Below are 27,440 nucleotides of genomic sequence, written 5' to 3'. Positions count from 1 at the left end.
CTCCTCCAGGCTAAACAACCCCAGTTCCCTCTGCCGCTCAATTCTCCAGCCCCTTCACCAGCTTCATTGCCTCTCTGGACACGCTCTAGTCCCTCACAGTGCTTGTACTGAGGGCCTAAAGCTGAGCACGGGATTCGAGGTGCCAAGGCCAGGGGCACCATCGCTGCCCTGGTCCTGCTGGCCACGCTGTTTCTGACCCGGGCCAGGATGCCACTGGCCACCTTGGCCCCAGAGCTGCCTCACGCTCAGCCGCTGCCAACCAACACACACCTCCACGTCCTTTGCTCTGTGGGCGATTTCCTTCGTATCAGACACGTTATTGCGGGGAGGAAACTTGCCCTCTGATCCCCGTTTCTCCCCACACCCCGCAGGGAGGCAGCAGCTCTGCTCGGGAGCTCTGCTCATGTCCCGTCCCGTCCCCCTTCCATTGTCCTTCTCCACTCGCGGGGATTCGCGCCCCTTTCATCCCTTGGGGCTTTTGGGAAGCGGGGAGGCGGGGGTGCGGGGAGGAGGCGAGGTCGCTGCCCCTCGCGGAGCTGGAAGGGGGGGGAAGGAGTGGGGTGTCTGTGTGACCGCGCCGCCGCCTCGGGGCTCCGCGGGCTGCAGCTCCCCCGGCGTGGCCAGGGGCGGTCCGGGGGCGGGGGCTCGGCGGCGGGGCTGTGGCGGCTCCGCGTGCCGGGCCGTGGCGAGCTCCAGCTCCGCGGTTCCCCCTGCAAGATGGCGGCCGCAGCGGAGCTCGGCGCGGCGCTGCCCGCGGAGCCGCCGCGGGGGGCTCGGCGCCCGCTGGGGCCCGAGGAGGTGGCGAGGCGCCTGGCGACCACTCGCCGCCAGCTCAGCAACAGGCGTAAGATCTTGCTGCGGAACCTGCCGCCCGAGAGCAGCAGCCAGGTACGGCGGGGGGATATCGCAGGGCTTTGTTGGGCGGCGGGAAGGGTCCCCCGGCTGGGTTAATTAGCGCTAATGAGCGCTGATAGCGCTAATAGCGCCCGCGGGGCCGCGCTCTTGCGGCGCCGCCTCCGGGCAGGTGGGGCGGCGGGTGCGGGAAGGCGAAGCTAAAGTCCTTCGCCCTGGGGGTTTTTTCCCCTCTCAGGTGAGCGGGTCGCAGTCAGTGGAAGGGTTTTTTTCTGCGGTGTTTGGCAGTTTAGGAGAATTCCGCTGGAATCATCGCTGTCCGCGGGAGGAAAGGGGCGAGCTCTGAACTGAGTCGCCCCGAGGGCTCGGGCTGCGCGGTCCCTTTCCGCGTCTTTGCCCGCTCCAAACACCCAACTTGATGCACGAGTATAAATAATGCAATTTAAAATGCTTTTGCTCTGAACCTCCCCCGTGTCTTTTACCCCTGTTCCCATCGCACAGCCCGGTTCTCTGCCCGCGGGTGAGCGCGGCACGTGTGGGTCAGTGTTTTGTGCAGAACTCCGGGAGAAAGGACCCGTTCTTTTCGGAGAGAACCTCTCAGCGCTCGCTGTAATCTGAGCAGGAGCACCGAGCTCGCTGCCCGCTTTCTCTCTTTTTTGTTTTCTCGTATACGGTGCCTTTCGATCTTGGCTGTGCTGACCTGTGATAGTAAGTAGTTAAAGTTCTAGAAATGACAGTTTTTCTGTGATCCTAGACGATGCTTTACACGCCGAGTCCCGTCTCTACTTATAGCAACGTAATGACCTAAAGAAAGTGCATTAGAAAACTGAAGATTGTTCGGAGTGCAAAGCATAAACGTGCAGGGGTTTGTTTTGAAAGCAGCAAAGAGAGGAACAACACACTCGTAAAAAATATATGCAGTGTCTGCATCTAGAATGATGCTCTGTAATCAACGAGATTAAATTCTTTAAGGAAAATACATACATGGAGTGGATTGCTGTCCTCCTACTCTCCTCAGTGCAGCTGGGTGGAGACTGGTACCACTTGCATTTCATCCTGAGATGTACCGTCTCAGCATCTTCCTGGAGACATTTCCTGCTCCTGCAGACGCATAGAGGTTTGGGAGAAGGTTCCCTAACCTGTGTCAGTTCTCGCAGCATGGACTACCAGGGACTCTTCAGGCTTACACCCTTTGTTTTTCACTGTGATCATAAGGTGTTCTGTGATCCTACACGATGCTTTACATGCTGAACCAAGCCTCTATTTATAACAACCTAATGACCTAATCAATAGCAAACTCACAGCTTGAGAAATGCTGCTAATCTTCGTCGTCTCTTCAAGAAGCCATCGTGTGGGACTGTTGACAGAGAGGGCTTACTGGTATATCACAAGGTCCTTGCTGCGGACAGCCAGGACAGGATCACTTTGTCCGACACTTGAACAGTTGTGTTGCTGGCTCCTGTGGCGTGTGGCGAGTACTTAATGGATTCACACATGGGCTGGTTAAAAGCACATCTCACCTATATGAAAGCCATCGCATTTGGCATTGCTTGGTCAGACAAAGAATGCTACAGGGAAGTATTAGTGTTAAAGTCCAGTTTGGCAGCCACACAGTGTTTTGGAAGTTGCAATTTTGTTTTGATGGCTTAAAAGTAGCACTTGGATGCCTTTTTCTCCATATATGAGGTTATGATGTTCACCTATTACTGGGTTACTTACTCACAATGTACAGATCCTGAAATACAGCTTAAAAATATGTCATTTTAATTTTTAACGTTGAGCTATTGGTGTTGGCATATAATGGCAGAATAGTCGTGCTATGGAGAGGAAGCTTCTGTCCTGGAGCAGTTGTGGAAAGAGGAGGTGTTTTTGTGGTCAGGCATGTTAAGTATACCTGTGTATTTGGCTGTCATTTCTAGAATGTACCACAAAACTTAACGTTCCTGGTTTCAAATTAACACCCTTGGTAAGTGCTGCGCAGAGATGTTTTGTCTGCTGTTTTCTTCTTGAAATAATTGGTTAGGCAAGTAAAATTAGGTGAACTATTGCTAAACTGGCTCATTTGTTTGCCATCAAGAAAGAGATGAATGACATTAGAATGCATCAGTCTTCCAAAACAGGTTTTAATGAATGTAGTTACTTGTCTCTGGTCACTGGGATTTTGAGTATCTGTCATTTGGTGTTATTATGTAAAGAGTGAGGCCAAGATTTACTGAAATAGTTTTTAAGTGAGAAATGGCTCTTCTGCAGATCTGGATTGGTGGAGATGTTCAGTTTTGTCAGAAGGTTTGTAATTTTCAAAGTGAGATCAAAATTGCAGATTTTTACAGGTGAAATTGGGTAATGAACATTTTCCTGTCAGTTGTAGCTACATATTAACTTTTTAAATTTATTATTTCACTTGCAATCTGCTGTTACCTTTGGAGTTCCACCTGTGTTGAACTGACTATGGAAAAAAATCCCTGTCAAGGCCACGTAAGACTGTACCCTTAGCCATGAAGTTTCTGAACCAGAAACAAAGTACCACAGGTTGGTAGTCTTAGAAACCAAACAAACAGAGATCTTTAAGTATCAGAAGCATTTCGCACTTTAGGTGCTGGGTGATTGTTGTTAAGGGGCAAAAGTTTGCTCATGTTTGAATCCTGGCAAGTGGGATTTATCTCTAAATGCATTCAGTAGCATCTGTGTTCCTAAAGAGATCCAGAACATGTTTTCAGGAGGAAGGACAGCCTGAAGAAAGCACTTTGCAGGCGGTCACACCAAGTAAGTCAGCATTCCCATATGAGCTTTTTCATTGAATGTTAGTATGGAACAAATCCAAAAAGGGAACAAATTAGGTCAAAATTATGTCAAGAAGATTGTTTCTGCATTGGGCTTTATAGCTCAGCATGCAAATTTGTACTTGCAGGATTAGTATTTTGTCGAGCAGTTATCTCACTACAGCCATGGAGAAAAGTAGATTTGTGACAGATTGTGGTCAGCATTTTTATTAGCACCTTCACTATTCTTGAAGGCAAAGTCTCCGTTTACTGTTTAGTTGGCAAGTCAATCGATTTTGTACTGACCTGTCATGGTGTTTTCTTCCAGAGTTGCCAGTTAGTCCCCTGTATTCATCCTTGTCCGATTCCTCTGGCACAGTACCTTAACTGTGCATGTTATCAAACGTGTGGTGTAATAATGACCTAAAAATGGACATGTGCCAGTGCTGTAACCTCTCTAGCTCTTGAGGTGAAGCACCTTTGATATCTGTACAGCTATATTTTTGTTACTATTGAGATTGCTGAACCTATAAAACTTGATAAAAATGCACTTGTTACTGCTCTGACTGATTGCTGTTAGTTGGGTTAGTGTTCTGAGTAGAACAGCTTAACAGGTCAGCTTGTATCTTGACTGATGTTGTGGTGTTCCTCCTCCCTCAATCCAATGTTTTTCTATCCTTGTAGCTAAAGGTGCATTATAAATGCGATCAATGTTTTGTTTTGCTTAGGGAGGTGTTCCTTCTCCTCTCAATCTGATTTCTCTCTCTGAAGCTCTGGGAGCTCTTGGTTGTAGTTGTTCATTTTATTCTGGTCAGTGCTTGGCAGGGAATTAGCGACCTCTTGGTTGGACATCTCTTGCAATAGCCTTGTTGTGCTTGCATATCCCTCAACCATCATCTCTGATGAATCAACTAATCCATTCCAATAGCAAGGAACACAACTGTGTACCGTGTTGAAAGTGTGGTGTTCAAAGGCATGCGTCGCAAATTGAAGGTCCCTAGAACTATCATAAAACTGCTCTGAGTAGTCTGGAAGGCTGGAGGACTGCTCTGGGCTGAGGGAGGGAAGGAAACGGTAACTTCTTCTCTCCATTACTGATAAAAGAGATGCCAAGAACCTCAAGATAACCAGAGTGTAAGTGAGGTTGTACCTTACTAAACGGGAAGTTTTATTTTGCTGGAGCATTGTGTGGCAGGTCAGCTTCTGTTTGTTTTGGTTTTTGTAATTACCCCAATGGATTAGAAGAATTGTTTTTTATTTCCTCTAAGTCATTGTTTTTCGCTGCTAGTGGTTCCTTATTTATGTCTGATTAACTTCCGCGGGAGCGGTAGCTCATAACTATGACCCAGTCAGCAGTCTGGTACCCTGACATACCAGTTTGGACCCCATGGAGTTGCTGTTAGGAAGAACAGACCTCAAGCTATCTTTTTGCTAATCATTACAGAGATTTGTAGCAAAATCTCCAGACTTCACTACTAAGATTAGCTGGCCAAGGAAGGCTGCCTGCTTTTTAATTTCTCTCTCTGCAGCTAAGGAACTGGTGCTGTGGAGGATGCACTTGCTTTCAGCCAGCTTTTTTCTGTGCTTGATTATCTTTAAGTGCCACCATATTACATTCACATTTCTGCTCTTCTGCTTTAACATCTGGGGCTAGAAAGTAAATCTTATAGAGGGAATGTTCTACTTTAATGTAGGACATGAAGCAAAGTAGGGCTGATTAATTGTTTTAATACCCTGTAGTTCGTCTTTGGTATGACAGAATCTAAAGAAAGATGGGACGTTTAGGTGTTCATAAGAAACTGGTGCAGTCCACCTGGGACAGGAATTTATTTTGTGCTTTGGGACCTGATGTACCCATCCAGGCTTTTTCACTGGAGTCTGTGCCTGATCAAAAGACAAATCACCACTTAATGTGATGCTATTTCTGGTGGGTTGGTTTTCTTTTTCTTCTTCCTCCTTAGATTAACCACAATTTTTCCTTGCTCCTTTTTGATCGAAAGCCTTTAATGAACTGTGATGATTTGAGGAAGTACTCTCTCCCAATCTGTTGTATGCCAGACATTTTAAGTAGAAGGGGCCTTTGTGTTTTAGTTAGTCCTCTGTCACACTCACTGAACATGAAAGGCATGCTTGCTGGATAGTGAGTAGCTCTCATGCCTTAGGATGTATGTGCTTTTTGATTGTCTTTGCTTTTCTTTTGCTTTGTGATCTTGCTTTCTCGTGTTACCTCTTCTATGTTTTTTCATCTTTCATTTAGCTTGCATAGCACCTGGTATGCCCAGGGTGATGAAATTAATTTCCAGTCCCATAGTGTTCCTCTTATCAAGATGCTGGTATGTCTCTGGGAGGTCATATTTCATTCCATGTCCGTCATAGGTCTATTGAGGGACTGTCCTTCTGTCCTAACGCTTTTCCTATATTACTTTACTAGAGGTCTTTGGAGAGTATGGTCCTACAAAAGTGAGAGTCGGTTCTCAAACAGAAAGATTCACCCTGAAGGTAGTTTATGGCCTGGAATTACAGGCTTGTTTTTGTTTCGGGTTTCCTAGTTTGTGACTGTTTGTGCAAGTGAAGAGGGAATGTTGCTGAGTAAAAGCTTTAGGGTCCGTAGTCAAGTCTTAGGCTTGATCCCACAGCCGCTGTTCACCTAAGAACACTCTTTAATGCAACATTAAAAAACACATGTAATTTGTCAGAGAAAAGAACATGCTGTACTGTGGAGTGAGCCCAGTCTTTGAAATGTTGCTTTTTAGAAGCAGGGGAGGATTTTTCTGGCAATCAAATGCCAGGTTGATGAAAATTTGAGGACCTTCTGCCTCTGTCGTCATTAGTAGAGAGAAGATCTTTAAGACTGGACTTTGCATCAATCCTTGTGCTTTGTTATTTAATCTCTTGTTGCTCTGGAACCAGCTTCTTACTCTCCAGCAGAGTCTTTTGAGATTTGCCTTTAGGAAGAGAGTATTATTTTAAACCATGTCGATATTCTCTTGCTTACTACCTTTGAGATATATATCTATATAGCTCTCTGAATATCTATATATCTAGTGAAATCCATGTGTCATGTCATGGACTCAAAGATTTAGTGGTCTAAAATTTGAATTAAATGAACACAGTATTATGCTATTTGCAAATGTAGAGCTTTTTCCCAAGAAGTCCTCCTCTTTCTTGCTCTGTCTGCACAAATGGAAACAAAATAGTTTTTATATTATGAGGTGATTTGAAACTTCCTGGTTAGCCAGACATGTTATTTAGTTCAACTACTCAAAAGTGAATTTATTCCCATCTCAAGAATATGCGTGTGAAGTTTAGGCCTTCAGCTGCTGGCTGAGAACCAAGTTATAGACCAGGCTTGTATTGTGTTTATATTGGAAATGCCTCTAAAGCTTACTGTAGAAATCTGGCCAGCACCATTAGAATTGTTAAATATTTTTGTTGCCAGAATAACACAATTCAGTATTACATCTAGAGAGAGAAAAATACTTGGGTTTAGGGTGATGAAGTCTTTATATACCTGGTATATTGTTCCAGGTGATGACTGAGTATTTCTTCTGTATTTCTCCTGTTGCACTGTGAGATCCTGGATATGAAAAGCTGATTTTATTAGGAATAATAGATTGAGCTTTACTAATTTGATTAATAGGGCGAATGTGCTTGTTAATGACTCCCTTTCTTGTTTGTGTTTAACAAATGCAGGCAATAAAGCATAAAGACAGATCCTCTCTATGGCAGGCATTCTTTCCCTTTGAGAGATGCAAATTTCAAATTGATAGTATGTGGTGAAAACTCATGTTGACTGTTTTTCTATTCAAGACAAGACAGGCCAGGCCAAGAATTTAAGTATTTCAAGACCACATTTCCCATACTAGTAAATAATATTTCAGAGTAACTTCAGCCTCTATTTACTAGGGGTTTCTCTTAAACTCCCTTTTATATATTTTTTTTTTGGGTTTTTTCTGCTAATTTTAACATATGAACTCATTATTTTCTAGTTAGGATTTTAATTTTTACTGATGATAAGATTAACTAGCTTTCGAAGTCCGCTTTTTAGAACTTTGGAGATTTAAGGATCTGTGTAGTAGCTAAGTGTTATTGGTTACATTTCTGTTCCAAGACGTTTTGTTAGAGCCATTGCCATGGCCTACGTGTTTATGCAACTGCTGTTACTCCTAGCAGACTCTCTCCACTGTTTTTTCTCCTCCTCTCTGTTCTGCAGTACTTACCACCCTTGTTTTGACCAGGGACACATCCCCCAGAGCTGCTTGGCGGGGACTCTGCTCATGTACGCACACACCTCAGTGCCCAAGAGTTTTATATCTGGTTTAGAAGCCAACTGCAAGTCCATCCTGAGGAATGCAGTAATTAAGGGCCAAGATACACACTGCTATAAACAGTGTTTGTCTTAAAAGCTTCTTGGGATCCGTGACTGCTGTATGTCTGCCAGGGAGCTTTATAACTGCTTACCATTTTTGTTGTCAAAATGTTACAGTCTAGCCTGGTTCAGTGCCTAACACAGCAGCTAGACCTTGTGCACATTGGTAGATGTTGCTGTTTTGTTTAGACTTCATACAATGCAGTTAAACCATGATTATGGTGATAATTGTGAGTCACTTTTTTTTGTACAAGAGTAGATTCATTCATTTATCAAAGAGGAAAAAAATCCTTTAGGAGAAGCTGTTGTGTAAATGTTACATGGAACAAATACTAATAGTGGCCGGTTTGGTCCACAGACAGTTTGGATGTGGATCTTTTGAGTGTGGGCAAAGTAGTGGCAGCTGGGGGTGAAGGTGCTCAGGTGTGATACCACCACTGGGTTCGTTATTGCTACTTTGCTAAACCTCCGGTGGTACGAAGTGGTGAGTGCCTGCGTTGCCAGTCACAGAATGGTTTCAGTTGGAAAAGACCTTTAAGATCAAGTCCAACCATTGATCCAGCCCTGCTAAGTCTGCCACTAGACCATATCCCCAAGTACAATATCTACTCAAACATCTCCAGGGATGATGACTCAACCACCCCCCTCGGCAGCCTATTCCAATGCTTGACGACCCTTTCAGTAAAGAAATTCCTCCTAATATCCAACCTAAATCTCTTGTGGCACATCATGACGCCATTTCCCTTTGTCCTGTCACTAGTTACCAGGGAAAAGACACCAATTCCCACCTTGCTACAACCTCCTGTTAGGTAGTTTTAGAGTGCATAAGGTCTCCCCTCAGTCTCCTTTTCTCCAGACTAAACAGCCCCAGGTCCCTCAGCTGCTCCCAGCAGAAGGCAATGCCGTTGCAAGTCTGACCCACGGAGGGCAAAAGGTTTTTCGGCCACGGACTCTGGGTAGCTGACAGCTACTGACAGCTTCTCCATGGGGGTGTAGGTCCCGAGGTGGGAGAAGGCTGGCGTGGCTGGGCTGGGGGCTGCAGAGGCTGGGCTCCCTGGGAGCATGAGCCAGCAGGCGGGGAACAGGGAACAGGCTGTGGCTGTTTGTTTCTGCTGTGCTCAGGGAAACAGCCCTCTGCTTACATTCCTTGCAAGTTAATAGGGTTGCACCAGAGATATACCTGACTTGGATGACCTGTTTCTCCTCCTGGAGTAAACACTCCATCCTGGCCCAAATACAGGGTAACTGCTTACACCAAAGGGACCAGCTACATTCAGTCCTGTTGGTGCATGGTGTTTGGTGGTGCATAGCCGAACCTGGTTGGGAACAGCGGGTAGAGTGCTCTCCCTGACAATTCTTCTTGAAGCTGTTTGGATTAGAAACTGTTAGCCACATTAAAATGGCAATAGTGTTCATTCTTTTCTAACAGCCCCAAAGTGTTTAAAGATGTTGAAGGTAAAGTTAGAGATGTGCCGGAGGTCAAAATCTGGCTTAGTTAATTCTGAAAATATCATGAAGACTCTTGTCTGATGTACACAGGTATTTACAGATCAGTTTAAGTTGAAGGATTGCACGTTTGCTTAAGAGTTGGCATGGTGTGTTTTGTTTTTGTAAATTGTCACGAACGGTCTTTATGTGAAGAATGCTTTCACTGCAGTGCTGCATAAATCCAGTCCTACAGGTAGAGGTCTCAGCCCTGCCAGGGGGACTATGAGAGCACAAGAATCTTCTTCTTGGAAGAGCCCGTTGCACAAACCTAGCATTGTTTGCCACAACCTATAGAAACTGGTGTTCAAATCTTTCAAAAATCATTTTGCTTAAATTAGGTTTTCTTTTTAAATCTTCCTCATCTTCTCATCATTTTTTGTGTGAGACCTCATGGTTATCCCATGAAGATAGGTTCACTACAGACTGTTTTCCCTCTCAATTAAAGTTTCAGACTGTTACTGGGAAATCATGTGGAATCATCTGATTCACAGATGACTTTCTAAAAGGGTGTTCAGAGCTGTTTGAAATATTTCCTGCTACTTAATCAAGTGCAGAACTTTTGGTGTTACTCTTGTAAAACCATGCATGAAATAAAAAGGGTAGTATGTCTCCATTTTTTTAAGTGGGACCGCAATAACGTCTTTATATCTAGTCTTCAGTGCCACGATACAGCTGAGCCGTACAAAACTGTACAGGAAGTCTCTTCTCGGTCTCTCATTACTGATAATGAACTGCTGTCTAATTCTTGTTGGAGAGATGTTTACAGTCAAATCGCCCAACTTGAATCTTTGAATTGTGCCTGGTGTATTTTGCTTTTCAGAAACCACATCCTTATCACGTCTGATTAGGGGATGGCTGGCAGCTCAAGAAACACTGCCATATTTTATTAATGTAGTGTTTGACAGCTGTTAACTAATGAAACTAGAGATGGGTGTTCGCTTGACTAAAAGGTGTGTACCTGATACCAGTCACAGAGAACCCAATTAACCTCAAGCCTATATGTATTGAATTAGCAAACTGGTTAGTAGGCTGGGCCACTGGAAATTGTCTGCATTTAAACTTTCAGACAAAGTTGGTTGATTATTTTGCTTACTCAGATGGTCTTTTGCTATCATGTATGAGACTAATCCAAGTACAAGAATGCATATATCCATGTTACTACTCAGTTTCTCCTTGGGGATGATTAATGTTCCTCTCTGCGTTCTTGCCAGTGAACTGATAATAGTTTGTGGGTTTTGTGGGGCACATTGCATTTGCTGTTGTTGGGGGATAGCTATAGCAAATGGGTTCACGCCTCTGCTTGCTCCTACCCCACCCCTGTTCTTTCCCTGTTAATTAGTGGGAGCAAATAATACTCTTGGCATTGATTCGTCGTTGAGCATCTGTGCAGTAATTGATAGAGGATACTTTCTGGGGGGTATTCCTGGCACAGTTATCTGCAGGTTGAAAGAATATTCATTATTAAAAGAGTGAAAATCTGTTAAAGTGAACTTGAGCAGTTGAAACTAAAGCAACTGTTGCATTTTATGGTAGCATCGCCTGCCCTCAGTAAACTGCATGATGTGGTGTTGCCAATTATTTCTTGTCGGTATGGTATGCTAACTATGCTAGCTGTACTTCAGAGAAATGGGGAGAGTGCCATTTATTTAATGAACTGTGATGTTATCTGTCTTTTATCAAAAGACAGTCAACAGGACACCCTGTTGTGCTTATGTGACTTTATAATATTGAAAAGTAAATTAATCAAATTCAGTAAGCCAGTTTTTTATATGAGACAAAAACATTACTGCAGTAGTATATCCAGCTCTTTTAAAAACAAATATTTGATAGTGTTTCTATGGTGAGATTTTCTGTTTATTGGGAAAGTGTTTTTTTTTAATGAAGATTAATTTTTGCACTTATTTGGTCTGTTAAATTATTTATCTGATGTTACTTGTACTTTTCTCCTTCAGGAAATCCATGACTTATTTAAAGATTATGAAATCAAGTATTGTTATGTGGACAGAAATAAAAGAACAGGTAAGAACTTAAAATCTCCATATATTTCAGTTCTGTGATGAGACGAGTGAGGAGCGTCATCTGCCATGTATGAAATCATCAGCTTCTCTGCCATCATGTACCTCACTTGTCCCTCAGTGCCTTTCTTGACTGCATAATTTGTCACCTTCCTCTGAAGCCAGTGGAGAGTTGGAAACATTACTGATGTCTGCCAGAAGTAGATTGTTCCATTATGGTATCTCTGTGGCATATTCCCTTAGTGAGTATTTCTTTGGGACAAAGCTAACCTCAACCATCTGATCTCCTTTGACAAACTAGTGCTGTGGCCTCTCCTGGCACAAAGCACATGTGCCTGTGACATGGTCAGAGGAAAACATATTCCTGGTTCTTTTCTGTTAGATAGTGTAAGCCAGAAGCAATATATTAAAGGGATACTTAAGTCTTTGAAGGAAATATTGTCCTGAATTAAATCCTGAATTATTTAAGCCTGATCCTCCATTTGCAAATTAATTCTCTAAAGAGGGTATTCATGGATTTTTAGCACTTGGGAGGTACAGAAATGGACAAATACTTCTCTACACATTCCTGTTCTTAAAGATCACCATAGGTTCCACAGCCTGTGCTGTCTCCTGAGGCAACCTTGGATTCCGGGGCAGAATCTTACTGCAGGAGCTGTGATAGATTTCTGTCAGGGTTTCGTGAGGATAATGATGGGTTTTGACACCTGTCTCTGATGAGTAAAAGTTTGTGCTTTAATGTCCCTTTGTCTTGCAAATTTGATTTCTGGATATGGAATAAGCCCAGTTTGTGTGTGAAGAACTGTAGTCTGCTCTCTAATGACAGGCTGAACTTCTCTGTTCAGCGTGAAGGGATATATTTGAAAATACTTGAAAAGAGCAAGAGAAGGATGAATTTTTTCATTGGGTGTAGATGGTCTCATATATAACTACTTTTTACTGTGTATGTATTAATGTGTATGCATATGTGTGTCTTTGTGTATATGTAGATCTAGAGAGAGTACTTTGCTTATTCATGTGAAATTCTGTACGTTTCACTGCATGCCTCTGCTTATTTTTGTGACTGGAATAACTGTAGGTGGTTTGTTTTTTCTTGGCTTCTCAAATGGTTAGGTTAAATTACTTTATCACTGCTTTCATGAAGACTTTAAAACTGTGTTTGGAGGCCCTAATATCACAGTATTTAACATGTTACTTTACAGTCAATATATTTCTTGAGCGTCTCAACGTTTCCTACTCATGTTCTTTATATTGCAGGTTATTTGGTGTTGCTAGTTTTACTGTGCAAAAAGCAAAAGTTCTGCTGTTGGTTTTGACTGTCTGTGGTGTTCATGTGTGTTTACGTACTGACACAGGAGAACAAACATCCACCCAGAACATGGACATAGATGTTATAGTACAAACTGTTAGTGTAAGGAACTCCATTCATATTGAGGTGGTTTTTGTGTCTTTTGCTTGATTGTTTGTTTTTATTTTTATTAGATAGATTTAATCACTTTTTAGTTTAATAGACATAATCAGAACTTTATGGAGCTCTGTAGATGTTTACGATTAGATCTTCTAAAATTCTCCTGAGTAAAAAAACCAGTGTTTTCACTTGATTACACAAACTAACTGAAGATTGATGATAAACTTGGGAAAGTAGCCCTGAATGACCTCAGAACATCGGGTCATGTTTTTTTCACATTTTTATCTTGAAAAAGTTAACAGTATTGTTAAACTTTGTTGTCTTCTACCCATATCTTCTATGTAACTATTCTTAGAATACCAAGTAGTGTCCTGTTAGAAATACCTGATGCTGTGTCAGAATACTGAAGAGCAAAATAATGTAGATTACCCAGGCACATTTTAATCTATTTGAGAACCTGTTCACTGATTTCCACACTATCTTATCTTTATCTGATCTCTGATACATATCTTTGGTTGTGACAGATTGTAAAACCCCCTGCCAGGGCGTTGTTTGTATGTCAGTACAGGATGAGTAACCAGAGTTTTATCCCGGGACTGCCCTGTGCTGTGTACTTCAGTTTGTCAGTGAAAGAAAACACATGAATTAGCTTCCCTTTGCTTGGTTCACTGCAGGCTATTACATACTCTTTAATTCACAGGGTACGAGGCAACAGGTGCCAACTGAACCACAAGAGGTTCCCTCTGGACATCAGGAAACACTTTTTCACTGTGAGGGTCACCAGCCACTGTTAGATGTTGCCCAAAGAGGCTGTGGAATCTCCATCCTTGGAGATAACTAAGAACTGATCTGGACATGGTCCTGCGCAGCCAGCTCTGGTTTGTCCTGCTTGAGGAGAGAGTTGAACAAGCTGACCTCCAGAGGTCCCTGCCAACCTCATCCAGACTGTGATTCTGTGAAATGCTTTACAGGCTAAAAGCCCCAAAAAGATCAATTTACCCCAAAGTGAGAATTTGTTGATGCTATCTTCAAAGAAATTCAGTAAAATCAGTAATGTATTGACTTTGGTGAAAACTTAATTGCTTTTTGTTTCCCAGATGTAAAATTTTTTGTGTTACCAGTGGTATCTATCTGTGTTTCTGTAGTTACTCTTTGAGTTAATTACTCGTGATGTCCAACTGACGATGTCAATTTTTAAAATACAGCCTACCTCTCTTATCTGTTGCATCTTTAGGGCAAATCCCAAAGTCTTCTTTTTCCTGTGGTTTATCCTGGTGGGTTTTGGAGGGAAGGGAGAGGTATAGTAATTACCTCTGTAGCTGGAGGGAAGCTGTGGTGGGTCATGTAACTTGTTCTGGTCTCTTGCAGCGTTTGTTACTCTGTTAAATGGAGAGCAGGCTCAAAACGCGATTCGGAAGTTTCACCAGTATTCTCTTCGGGGAAAAGAAATATCTGTGCAACTCCAACCAACAGATGCTTTATTATGCATTACTAATTTGCCCATTTCATTTACGTTAGAAGAGTTTGAGGAACTTGTGCGTGCCTATGGCAATGTTGAGAGGTGTTTTTTGGTCTATAACGAGGTTACTGGCCATTCAAAGGGCTATGGCTTTGTGGAATATATGAAGAAAGACTCTGCTGCAAAGGCGAGATTGGAGCTTCTGGGGAAACAGTTAGACGAGAGCACTCTCTTTGCACAGTGGATGGACGTGAATCAGCTGACGACAAATCTTATTCACTCCAAGTGCCTTTGTGTAGATAAATTGCAAAAAGACTGCACTGATTCAAAAGAACTGATCCAAACTTTCTCACAGATGTATAAACCTGTTTTCTGCCAGGTATGTTGAATTTGTGTCATTTGGAATATCATGGTCATAGTTTAAGTAGCTCTGTATTTGCATCTTCACTGCTTGCTGTATTAACCTTTTTCATTTAAGTACTGAAATAGTTAAGCGTGTGCATTGTGATATAGGATGTGGTAGAGATGCTTTATTAGTATAAGTTTGCAGTTATTGGCCAGTACCATCTGGGAATTCTGCAGGAGACCACTCCCATGAAGTGCCAATGTTTAAGACATTCCTTCCTCATCTATTTCATTGAAAATAATTTTAGAAATATTTTAGAGGGCCTTTAAAGTAAATATTGATGATGGTTTTATTGCTCAGTAAAGACAGCCAGAGTGTATGAGTACCACAAGCACAACAGTTCAGAAGGTGGAGAACATATATGTATGTATATAATGTATGTATGTGTGTATATATATATGTATGTATGTATATAATTAATATATTATATTCATACATATATGTATATAATATATACATATATGTATGTATATAATTAATATATTTAAGAAACCTTTGTAAATACTTAATGTGTGCTTTCCCTAACTGAGGATGTAGGCTTGGGATCTTGTAGTCACTTGGCGTGCCGGTGACAGAAGTGGTACGTCTTTTGGAAAGGTTACAGTTATAGAAGAGGTAGATCCTTACTGGTCTTTTCAAGTGTAAAGGTTTCCTTCTTGTCTTCATGGCTTGTCAGATACCAGGCCATAGATAAAACGCTGTTCATGCAAGTGTTGCAGACAAGCATATGATAAACAGGCAGTCGACAGAAAGCTTTCTCTATAGTCATACAGTTGAGCATGATTTCAGTTGTTTGTTCTTTTCCTTAAATATCTGTGAATGCGGCCCAGGGATTAGCTTCAGGGATAAATAACCCGAGATTTTCAGCATCTGATACCAGAAAGTCCATCAGGCTGCCTGGTCTGACCACCTGCAGGCTGTCACGTTCTCCCTAATGCTCTTTCCAAGCTCCAGTAATTTGTAGTTGGCTAAAGCACATCCTTTTACCTGTTTGATCCAAATACACTGGGAGATGCATAAACTGGAAGTAACTCTTCCCAGAAACTGCCTATCCCTTGTCATTTTGCACTTGTGTGTGTTTTCTCAGTCGAATGTATCTGGCTTCATCTTCATCTCCCTGATGACTTGATTGAGGAGCCTTTGTTCCCCACTGTCTTCTTCCTCTAAGAAATGATTAAATGCTGTAATCAAGTCACTTGCTCAGTCTTTGTGTAATTAGCTAAACAGATTGATCTGTTAAAGTCTTTTACTTCAAGGCTTTTTTCCAGCTGTCAGATAGTCTGGAAGCTGCTATCAGCTCCCCCAACAATTTTCCAACGTTCTTTTAAAATTATGAAGTTCAAAGACTAGCAGGCTTCTTAGATAAAGGTGGATTTTCACTAACAATATTCTCCTGTGCAGTTAGAGGCACTTAAAAATTGACTTTTATCTTCCTTCTTAAATCAAAATAATACATAGGTCACACCTGGTGTGGGTGAGGAAAATCTCTGTGTGTTACATCAGTAAATGGCACTAAAAACACATTTCTGTCAAATACAGGAATTAAACAGTATGCTTTTGAATTAGGAAAAAGGCAGCAGTCAAAAATATATCCAGGAAAACATTCTTGGCATGTTCTTATATTACCTATCACATGTACAAACACCCTGTGTAATAGACCAATAGGTAAATTGTAAAAGTATGAAAATAGAAGAAAAATAGATTTACTGATGATAACTGATGATTTATTCTCAGTGATTCTCAGGGAATAAACATGTCATTTATTCTTGGTCCTGCCTCACATTTCCACCACAGATGTGATGGGGGAGTGAGAGAGGCAAACCTCATGAGCCAAAGGGGGAAGTAGACCTCTGGAGAGGGAACATACGAGGGTGGATGTAGGCAAAAAATGTAGTTCAGACTTGGTAGATGAAAAAAACAAGACAGTGAATGAATTCTCATCACAATAGTGCTAATTAATTATGGTTTTATGAGCAAGATGACCTAAAAATTGAGTACAAAGAAAGGAGAAGGAGAAAGACCCAAGAAAGTGTGGAAGAAGCAAGGAGCGGGAGTGTGACATGGTGAGTAGAAGCAGAAGAGGAAAACTAGGAGAGGACAGGGTAGCAGAAACATAGATATGGAGGGAATTTAAATAGAGAATGACTAGGAGAAGTGCCTTTGTCTGGAAAACTTCTGGTGGAATGAATGTTTTTTAGAAAAACAATTAAAATGTTCTTTCACACTCTTGTTATTTTATGAAAAAGACTGGAGTCTTTCTTCCTTCATTTCCTAGTCTTGGCCAGTGCAGCCTTCCCACCTCTCCTGCACCCAGGTTGTCCCTGCAGTGGGGTCACTTTGACCACTTATGCCATCTCATAGAATCATTAGGTTGGAAAAGACCTTAGAGATCATCAGCTCCAACTGCACCTGTCTACTATTAAATCATGTGCCCAGGCACCTCATCTACCTAGCTTTTAAACACCTCCAAGGGTGGTGACTCGACCACCTCCCTGGGCAGCCTGTGCCAGTGCTTGATAACCATTTCTATGAAGAAATTTTTCTTAATGTCCCATCTAAACTTCGTCTGACACAGCTTGAGGCCATTCCCTCGTGTCCTATCGCCTGTCACTTGGGAGAAGAGACCAACATCTGCCTCTTTACAACCTCCTTTTAGGTAGTTGCAGAGAGCAGTACGGTACCCCCCCGACCTCCTCCTTCTTCTGGGTCTCCTTCTGGGACCCTTGCAAGGGTCCCAGAACTGGACACAGCATTTGAGGTGTGGCCTCACCGGTGCAGAGTACAGGAGGAGTCCTTCTGGCCACACTGTTTCTGATTCAGGCCAAGATGCCATTGGCTTTCTTGGCCACTCGGGCACACTGTTGGCTCACGTTCAGCCGGCAGTCAACCAACACCCCCAGGTCCTTCTCTGCCAAGCAGCTTTCCAGCCATTTGCTTCAATCAAATGGACCAGAAAACCTAATTCCTTCCTTATGTCAACTTTAAATTGTCACTAGGAGGTCTCCACTGTTTTCTAGATAGGATAGATGGCTTTTCTTCAGTACCCGTTTCTTTGAGAAGTTTAAGAATTCCTTATGTGTTTACTGCACTTTCACATGTTAAGGGAGTTTTTAACCGTGAATGGAACTAAAATATGTTCCATAGCTGCAACCATTCTTTTCACAAATACTTCAGGTCTTTACCACTGCAGCTAAACTGGTGTCAAAATAAAATGTAATGCTTCTCTACATCGAGACACACACACACACACAAGTATACATAATTATACATATCTAGGTGTGTATTTATATATATAAATATTTGTGTGCTTCACAGCTCTTCGCAGAGCCATTCTTTAACAGTGGTACTAAAGGTCTGATCACCCTCTTCTTCAAAATCTTTGAGGTTTATATTTACACATATTTATATTTTATATGTAAGTTTGTGTGACTTAATAGTTGGCAATAGGGTTTGGGTTTTTTTTATCCAGTGAAATCTAGAGGCGATTTCCTTTCTCCCACATCAGAACTAGCATCAGTATATAATTTCTGATCATTCTGGGACTGGAGATTTTTGCCTAAGCTTAATTCCCTGTTGTCTCATCCCCTTTTTTTGTTTGATTTAAATGTGCTCATTCTGCTATAAAACTCTGTGAACAAAGGACAGAGCATTGTTTGAGATGTAAGCCTGTTTCCAGTCTGCTTGATTGATCAGTCTGGCATCTTCTCTTGGCTTTAAATACAACTACAGACTTCATATTCTCCTAAACAGCAGTATATATCAGTGGATTGTGCATTGTTACATGTTTCAACAACTGTTGTGTAGTCCAATGAAGGACATCTTTATTATCGTAGGCTTAAAAACTGAACAGTAATGAGTTTATAATTCTTACCCTGTAAAAATAAAAATTGTTTTAGCATATAGCTGTATTTACAATTTCCTTTTTTATTCTGAAAACGCGTGTTAAATATATTTCATAGCTCAGGTTCTCCATGAGATTAGATGGAAGTGGAGGTGGTAATTCAAGAAGATAAAGCATGCATGCCAAAGATAATGTGAAGCTATGTATTCAGCTTGTATCTAGCATGTTTAAGAAAGAATTGTATGGATGTGGGTAGGTGTTAACAAAGGATGTCAGCTGTTTGTGAAGAATATTGCACACCAGTTCCTGAAACTTGGCATTTGGTTCAGTGTACTGTGAAATGTTGTTTCAGTTTGCTCAGGATGAAGACAGTTATATTGGTGACTTTGCGGTGGTTGAGTATGAAACTGCAGAACAGGCTGAGAAAGTACAAGAAGTAACTGATGGCATGGCTATCAAAGGAAAGAGAGTCCAGGTGTCGTACTGTGCTCCAGGAGCACCGGGCAGAAGCACATTAGCAGCACTTATAGCAGCACAGAGAATGGTAAGATATTTGCAAATGCTTTCCGAATGAGTCTGATCGACTCCGAGCAGCCGAGTTGGATCAGAAGGATTCAGCTACTTTGCATTAGGGAAAGGAGCCAAGCTTTTGGAAGCATTAGCCTTTTTTTCTTTTATCTAGTCAGTGCTATGCTGTCTCTTTCGTAGGTAAAGCATGGCCATGTACTGCAAGGAGAAAGGGTATCACAAAGTTATATTTGCATAGCTCTGAGTTTTTAGTAAATTTAATTTTCTGTGAGAAATTTTTCCAGTTCAAAACAAAAGTGACTGGAAGTGGAGTCATTTGACAAGCTAAAACTTGGTTTAAAACAGAGAGGCAAGAATTTGTCAATTTTAAAATAATTTCAAGGTAGGAGAAATAGTTTCATTTCATGCTTGATACAGAAGAAACCTTTTTACACCCACATGTCTTATCAAATTATTTCCTAGAAAATTGGATGTGATAAGTGTTACATGAAGCTGTCTTAAAAGGAGACACAGAACAGTCTCATTACTTCAGCTAGCTTTAGCTCTTTATAAAAGAGATGAGTGGTGCTATTATAAGATATAATAGTATGTGGTGTTCGTGTTAAAAGTGTCTTTCATATTCTCCTTTACTGATAGCTTTGTCTTGGTTTAAGGGAAAAAAACAAACGTGTCTCTGGAAAAATAATTGGCTTGAAGTTTTGGGGGGATAGTTTGTTAGACCTTTCATTTGAGGGAGAAGGAGCATGGAAAGGAGCAGGAAGCAGGGAAGGACATGTTGGGATTATTTTCATTGTAAAATTAAGTATGCACCTTACCATCACACAAATTTGAGGGATTTAAATGTATTCTTTGTTTTATCCTGCTTCTAACATTTTTCTCTCTCTCAATTGGAGATGAGGAACAATAGGAAAGGCTTGCTTCCAGAGCCAAATCCAGTGCAGATTATGAAAAGTTTTAATAACCCAGCAATGTTGCAAATGCTGCTACAGCCCCAGTTGCGTGGACATGCTGTTAAACCTGGTAAGTTGTTTTAAAACTGAATTAAAAAACAAACCCTGTTCTAGGTAACATGAGGCTTTCAGCAAAGGCGAGAAATTAGAATGCAATCTTAAAATCTGTGCAGACAGTCAGTTTCTGTGTAGACTCACATTTTATGAAAGCGGAAGCAAGGAATGGATTAGTTCAGTATTGTGTCTGGTAAAATTTACTGCTGCCTGTAAATGTCCTCACATTAACTCTGAATGTTGACATTAAAAAATGGGTTTAAAATGAAATGTCTTTTGCAGAGAGCATTAAAACTGCAAGTTTAAATCTGATCTGAATTTTGCAGTCAGAATCTTTCTCCTATTGTTTCCAATGGAAATCTTGGGTGCTGCTGTAGTCGTACTCAGCATTTCATAATGGCGTCAACCAAAAACATTTCTCTGCCTTCTGGATGTGAAGGAAGCGAATAAACATATTAAAAACAACCTTATCACATTTCAAATGGTTACAGTATTAGGAACAGGAATGAGAACAGATAATTTGAAAAGTCAAGTGGAGGACAGCTAAGAGTTTGTGACATAGTCTACTGACAGAAGATAAACAGGAGTTTTGTGTAAAGGGAACGCTTTAGTGAAGAAATACATTAGCTAATCCTGAGGTTTCAAAGCACTTTAGATAACACTGTGGTCTTGCAGTCAACTGCAGGCATTTCTGCATCTTTGAGCAAAACTCTCAGCTCTAGAGGAGCTCCATGAAAGTGTGTTTGATCTCTAATTGCAGTTAATGGCACATCAAAGCTGGATGTATTGAAAAGTTTCATTATAGTGACCTTTAGCATACTGCAAAGTTTTGTGCAAAGGAAACCTGAAAAACATAGAATATAACACTTATAAAGATCTTTGCCTACCTAACTTATAAAACACTGCTATTTTTCCTTGTGTTTCTAAAACAGTTCTTGGAGCATCTGCAGGTTTACCTCACCTTATAAATTCAGCACTTGGCTCACCATTTTTGCAGTTGAATAAAGTTCATCAGGTACGTGACAAAGAAGCTTTTGTCAGAATACTTTTGTGGAGATCTTAGCCTGAAAAATATTCTGAAAGTTTTAAGAAATTACAACTGAAATCAAGTGTTCTCATTGAGGATGTCTTTGTGAAAAGCGCTCTGTTATGAAATGCCTATGGATGTGTAAGAGCAGACTGTGCGTACTGTCGACAAGTGAGTTATTTTATCTTAACTGAGCTTTTGATTTGCTAACACCTGCCATTGTAGAGACAACTTGCCATTACTGGCAAAAAAAATCCTATCTAAACTAGAGCTCGAGGAACATGGCACATCCTTTTCTCTTGGAGCTGCTCATACATACTTCCTGTAGAGACTTGACCAACAAGCTTAGCATCATTATCTTCATTTTAAAGCTTGAGGGGACCAAAATGTGCTATATATGCCACAAAAAATAGTGATTTGCAGGTGTTACTTCTTAGTAAAAAAAACCCCAATATTATAAGCTGTTAAAAGTGTTCCTGGGGTGTCTGTAATTCACTGTAAAGTTGATACAGCTTCTATATGGATACCAGAATTTCTGAAGGATATTATACCATGTATTTGGGATGAGTTTGCCCTAGAAATTGGTGATGAGAATATGCTAAAGTAGCACCCTCAACCAGCACTCCTTCCTGCAGCAGTTCACTCGGCCAGCAGCCTCTGCCTAGTATTGAAGTTCAGTCAGAGATTTCTCCAGCTCTACCAGCAGCTAAAACTTGCCTTAATATTCATGGTGGGAATTTTAGTAAGTACCCATGAGGGACTGGAGTCAATCGCTTTGACTTAAACTGTTTCTGATTCTTCAGATATTCCAATTTAAAAAGTAAAATCCCTGTAAGTTGTTCTCATTTCTACTGTTCTTTTGGCAAACACAGACTTATAGATGTTGAATAAGACCAAATTAAAATGGAGAGATATTCCTTATGTTAAGCTTTTCTGTTTTTTCCTGCTGAACGCTGGTAGGTGAGTATATAAATACTACTTAGTTTTGCCCCATCAAATGAGTTGGTTTTGTCCTGTGCAATGAAAAAATACGTAATTTTTTGCTTGTACTTATTTCATTTAAATTATGTTTTCTGATGGTGTATTTAGTTAGTACTGCTTTCTCTCAGCCTCGGAGAGTCTGTGCTTCCTTGGAAGGTGATGTGAAAGCTTTGTAATCACAGCTGCAGACAGACATGCTTTACACAGTTAACAATGTGGTTGATGACGATCCAATATTTTTAGGCTTAAGACTGCTGTGTCCAAACAACTTGGTGTTTTCTCTTTAGAGAGACTTGCCAGTCTGATTCTCTTCAGGGAGCTTCCTGACATTTACTTATCTCCAAACCTGGTCTAATAGCCTGAATTTTATTGACAGTAATTTGATTATCCTGAATGCTTCTGTTAGGCACATTTTTCTGTTATTCAGTTACTTATTTCAGAGTATTCCCTAAAGCCAGAGATCCAGGTCACTATTTTTACTGTCTTTAAATTCAGTATTGTCACAAGATAAAGGAACAGACTGCCATTGAGTCTCCCAATCTCCCCAGTCCCACACTGATTCAGCTTCCTGTATGTCTTGGTTTTGCTATTTTGTTTTCAAGATTCTGGAAAGTAATACAATGAGAAGAAACAATGTTTTTAGGATGATTATGCTGCATTACAAAATAATTGATAAAAAAAAGATTCAGCAGAGGGGAATTTGAACAAATTTGTTATTCATCCAGTAGTCTTTCAGTTTCTTTCTTTTAATGTCTCTTAGTTACCACTATGTGCCAAAATAACATTTTAAACTTTCTCAGTGATGTGTTTTCCTGAGTCATCCAGCAGTTTATTAAATCTTTGTAAAACCCAGAGACTTTCTCTGAGGATTCTAAGCAACCTGATTTTCCACTCTCTTATTTCTGGAAGTTTTGCAATTGAACTAATGTGTTTTTTTATGTTGACTGAATCAAGTTTAGAAGGAACAACCACTGATATTGGTGATAATAAACAGCCCTAGATAATTTCTACTGGAAATTACTAAAACTGTTTAAATAGCACGTGTGTAACTGATCCAGATGTGGCCCTTTGTATTATATTGTACATGTTTTAGTGGAGAAGATCATATTATAGGCATAGAGGGGTTTCTGTAGGGAATTTGACCCCACACAGATACTGAAGATATTTGTGAGGTATTTTGCTTGGGGCTGGAAAATCTGCAAAGCCGTGCATCGGGAGAGCTGCCTTCTTTGTGGGTTCCATCTTCATTACCTGGTTTTGGTGATCTTTCCTATGTAGGAGATGTAAAAAATATCAGGAAGGCTATACTCGTGCTTTGACACAGTCAGCGTCCCATATATCTGTTCTTGTACCGCTGTATGAAGAAGTTTGTTGAGCAACTTATCTTTTGCCTGGCAAATCATGCTCAAGAGCTGCTGCCAGAAAGACAGTTTCAAGCCTGCATTTAGCAAGCATGAATCATAGTGTGGTTTTATGCTCCAGAGTGGACATAAGGTTTCTTTGAAGTCACTGCACTAGCCAGAACACGTACTGCTGAGTATACCAGGAGCCCAGTTGGAACGTCATGCCCCAAAGTTGCTGTTTAAGTGACTCAATTCCAGTGGCAAACTGATGCAGAATTTTTTGAATGAAATATCTTAATGTTTGATAGACTTGACAATCCGTAGGCACTGTGATTTGTAAGCTTTGCAGTGGTTCTGGAATAGAATTTCATGTAGATAGTTGCCATTGAGAACAGGAGGGAAACATATCTGGATATTTCTCTTTGAGAGTAAAGATAAGTGTTTTGTAGCTCTAAAGCAAGGGATGAGAGTCCCTGCTGGTTACAACTGAGTCTTGTAAAGTGTATAGATATTTGGCAGAGTTTATGTATTAGGATTGCAATGCAAGGCACAATGAAATGTTAACAAACAATGAAGCCCTTATTCACAGAGCTCAAGGTCCCTAAAATCCTTGTGTCTCATCTTTCTTACTGGCACTGGAGGTAACTCTCCTATCTGCTCTGTCTGCAGAGACTTCAAACACGTCTAGCTTTCCCTGTTGGCTTAGACACAGGGGCTACATTTGAGTCTGGGTTGTATTTGGAGTATACTTTTGATCCTTTAAAAGCCATCAGAAGGCATAATAGTGGCTGTCAGGTGAAAAATGGACTAGGAGGAAGAGAGATGAAAACAACTCGAAATAACTTCCTGTGAATGAAGCAAGAATTTGGTTCTGTGGAGGAAGTAGTTATTTTCCTTTGCTGTATTAACTGAGGAACTAATTGAAATTTATCTCGGCAATATCATCTGAAAATGTTTCAAGATTGTACTTCTTTCCATGACTGTCAACTAACACTTCTTTTATTAATTTCACAGAGCTCACTTCTGGGGAGTACATCCAACTTACTGCTGCAGAGCCCTGTCCACCTACCACTGCCACAGCAGCAGCTAATGAAGATGGAAAACATTCAGGCTAATAGTGTAAGGTCATCGCTTTGACTTTGACTGTCTTTGGACATTCTTGTAACTGATAAATAGTTTGGTTCAGACAGATTATTGTAATAATTCACAGTTTTATCTTCTTCCTTCTAGAAACCGGGTTTGCTGGGAGAGCCTCCAGCCATGCTCCTGCAGACAGTACTGGGCATAGGGGTGATGCCTTCAGTGAGCTCAGGCATGGGAACCCGTGGAGAAGCTCTTAAGTGTAAATGACATTTTATTTCATACCAGATCAGTAGAGAAGCTCAGCTTGAAATTATGCACCTTACTCTGTCCCACTTTAACAAAAGCAATATGTTTGAACTTTGTCACTGCACACTAAAGTGGACAGAGAGCTGGGCAATGATATTCTACAGCTGTAGAGTTAAGTTAGCAGGTGATATAGCTGTATAACCAACTGGAACCTGCTGGTTTAAGCAGGAAGCAAACATGAAATATCTTCCTATGTTGCCTGGTTTCTCTCCTCTCTTTGCCAGGGAAGAAAGAGTACACTGTGGCATTAGTTGAATGTTTGCAGGTTCTTAAATATTCTACTTGCTCGGTTGTTACCATTTTTAGTACACTTGGAATATATTTTTATTGAGGAGCAAAATTTGGGGATTTGTTTTTTTCAAGGCAGATAAATCTGAGTAGCTGAAGAGGCACTGCAAACAGTTTTTTTGCAATCATTTCATTAAGCAGTAGAGCTTTAACATCCAGTCTGTGACAGATGTCAATTTTGAATGCAAATGTCTGCGACAGTGGTATCCTCAATTTGTGTGAGGAAAGATCAGTTGTGATACTTCTCTGTGTGTCTTCTTTGTTTCTTCCACTGAGCGCCACGTATTCTGTAGTTTTAGGCGTGGTCTGAGTAACGGTAGGAACCGAGAGCAAGGAGAAGCTTGGGGGGCGGGGAAGAAACCTATTCTGAATGTCTGGATCTTAATTTTCGAGAATACTTTCTAGCTCATTTGTTTGTAAAGAGAATTTTACTAATACCAGTTGAGGTGGTTTTTTTCACCTCTATTCCAATAAAAGATCCTCTAGGATGTTGTTCACAGGTGTTTTGAAAGTGGTAGAAAACACTGAGTAACTTATTATCATAGAGAATGTTTAGAAAAGTTGGGTTTCTTCTAATATATTCAGTTTAAATAGGGTTCTTTGCTGCTGGGATGGTAAAAGAATAAAAACTATGGTCAGAATCCAGTGTTCTGGGACAGCTGTAGAAAAGATCTCTAAATGTTTTTCTCATCACTTAGTGAAAACCACAAACAAAACATACTGATAAATCTTGTCTAACAGAAAAGTTTCTCCATTTATGGTTGACTGCAGCATCTAATCTGACTCCAATTCAAACAGCAGCAGCAGCAGCAGGGGTGGGCATGCTGCCATTCTTTCCGAATCAGCACATTGTTGGACAAGCTATACCAGGGCAAAATAACGCTCCAGAGAAACAATCGACTCCTGAAGCGGCTGTCTCAGGATCACAGCCTTATCATCAGATCTTAACAAATCTTTCTGCGGGAGCTTTGCGAGCTGAGCATACCAAACAACAAAATCAGCTAAAAAATACAGATACAGGTTTGGGGGTAAGGAGCATTGAATACAAATATTTTCTTTTTTCCTTGTGTGTGGATTTTCTCTTATATTTTAATGTGCTTAAGAGTTAACTGCAACTGCTTGTTATAGTTCTTCACTGTGAAATTTGCTAGATCACAGGATCGCTTATGAGACGTTTTAAGGTCATTTTAGTTATGAATAATAGGCAGAGAACAATAATGCTCTTTGGTGGTCCAAATGAATTAACAAAGGAATCTTTTTACAATGCTGGAGGGGTTTTTTCCATGTTTATTCCTCATAGTATTTGATGATGAAATTATCTCAAGGGCAATGTCCCTTTTAAAGACTGGAAATTGAACTTGTGTTGAATTTCATGACTAATCGTGAGCAATTCTGGTAGCAATTGGGGTTTCCAGGTGGTGTGTGTATCTATCTGTATGTAAACTTTCCACTTTTGATCTGTACCCACTTAGCCATGGCTGACATATTCTTAGTCTGCATCAACTTTAATACTCATTCCTTGAAGGCGAAGGATGGGGAGATGATGAGATTGCGTTTAATTTGAACCAGAATGGCCTAGTTTTTTTCAGAAGCTTTTTCTTGTCATTAACATTCCTGTCCCAGCCCATGGCAGGGGAGTTGGAACTGGATGATCTTTAAGGTCTCTTAGAACCCAACCCATTCTATGAACAGAATTGGCTTTTATTTTTTTATAATATGCATAAAGACTTAGACATTTATGGGGAAACATGTTCTTAATTCAGATCAAATCTGTGTTTTCCTTATGTATTTCTGAAGCACCTGAAGTTGTTAGATTGTACATGGTATTGGTGCCTGCCTTTGTGAGACAACTTTGACAGATTTGGTCCTACCTCAGAAAGTACAGTTTTTATTTTCTCCATATGTTGATACACATGGATAAAATACATAGTGTGTATGTGTGTACATATATAAAATGTGTGTTTTATTTCAGCATTTGACTTAGTTAAAAGGAAATATAATTAAACCATTAGAAGTCTAGATAATTCATTTATTTCTGTGAATATTGTTTATCAGGAAAAGTTCTTTTTTGAAATTTTTAGTAGTTTTAATAGTGTTATAATAGTTTCTTTTTCTGCATCAGTAGATAGAAGGCCCAGTTTGCAAAAGTCACTTCCTTGACAAGGCAGCCACAGTCTCCATACTGATACTGAACGGTCAAACTGCTTTAAATACCTCCTTTTTCCTTAATGGACTTTGAAAAAATGAACAGTACAGCTGTAGAGTAGAATGCTGTATGAGCAC

General features: G+C 40.7%; 1 protein-coding gene across 6 annotated transcripts in view; it reads left to right on the top strand.

The window, feature by feature from the left end:
- The first annotated feature begins 655 nt into the window (after positions 1-655).
- RAVER2 (ribonucleoprotein, PTB binding 2) overlaps positions 656-27,440 on the top strand; it is a 35,928-nt gene continuing 9,143 nt past the window's right edge. For 4 of the 6 annotated variants that reach the window (XM_054072439.1, XM_054072440.1, XM_054072436.1 and 1 more), the window contains exons 1-9: positions 656-888; positions 11,421-11,487; positions 14,260-14,729; positions 18,950-19,141; positions 20,019-20,145; positions 21,062-21,144; positions 24,495-24,599; positions 24,711-24,822; positions 25,929-26,185. In XM_054072439.1, coding sequence (XP_053928414.1) covers positions 718-888; positions 11,421-11,487; positions 14,260-14,729; positions 18,950-19,141; positions 20,019-20,145; positions 21,062-21,144; positions 24,495-24,599; positions 24,711-24,822; positions 25,929-26,185 — 1,584 coding nt within the window. In that variant the 5' untranslated portion in view covers positions 656-717. The remainder of the gene's footprint in view (positions 889-11,420; positions 11,488-14,259; positions 14,730-18,949; positions 19,142-20,018; positions 20,146-21,061; positions 21,145-24,494; positions 24,600-24,710; positions 24,823-25,928; positions 26,186-27,440) is intronic. The other 2 variants (XM_054072438.1, XM_054072437.1) reach the window with 2 other exon arrangements.

The sequence above is a fragment of the Cuculus canorus genome, chromosome 8, assembly GCF_017976375.1.
Source record: "Cuculus canorus isolate bCucCan1 chromosome 8, bCucCan1.pri, whole genome shotgun sequence".
NCBI classification, from domain to species: domain Eukaryota; kingdom Metazoa; phylum Chordata; class Aves; order Cuculiformes; family Cuculidae; genus Cuculus; species Cuculus canorus.
This window is presented reverse-complemented; position numbering and strand designations above follow the sequence as displayed.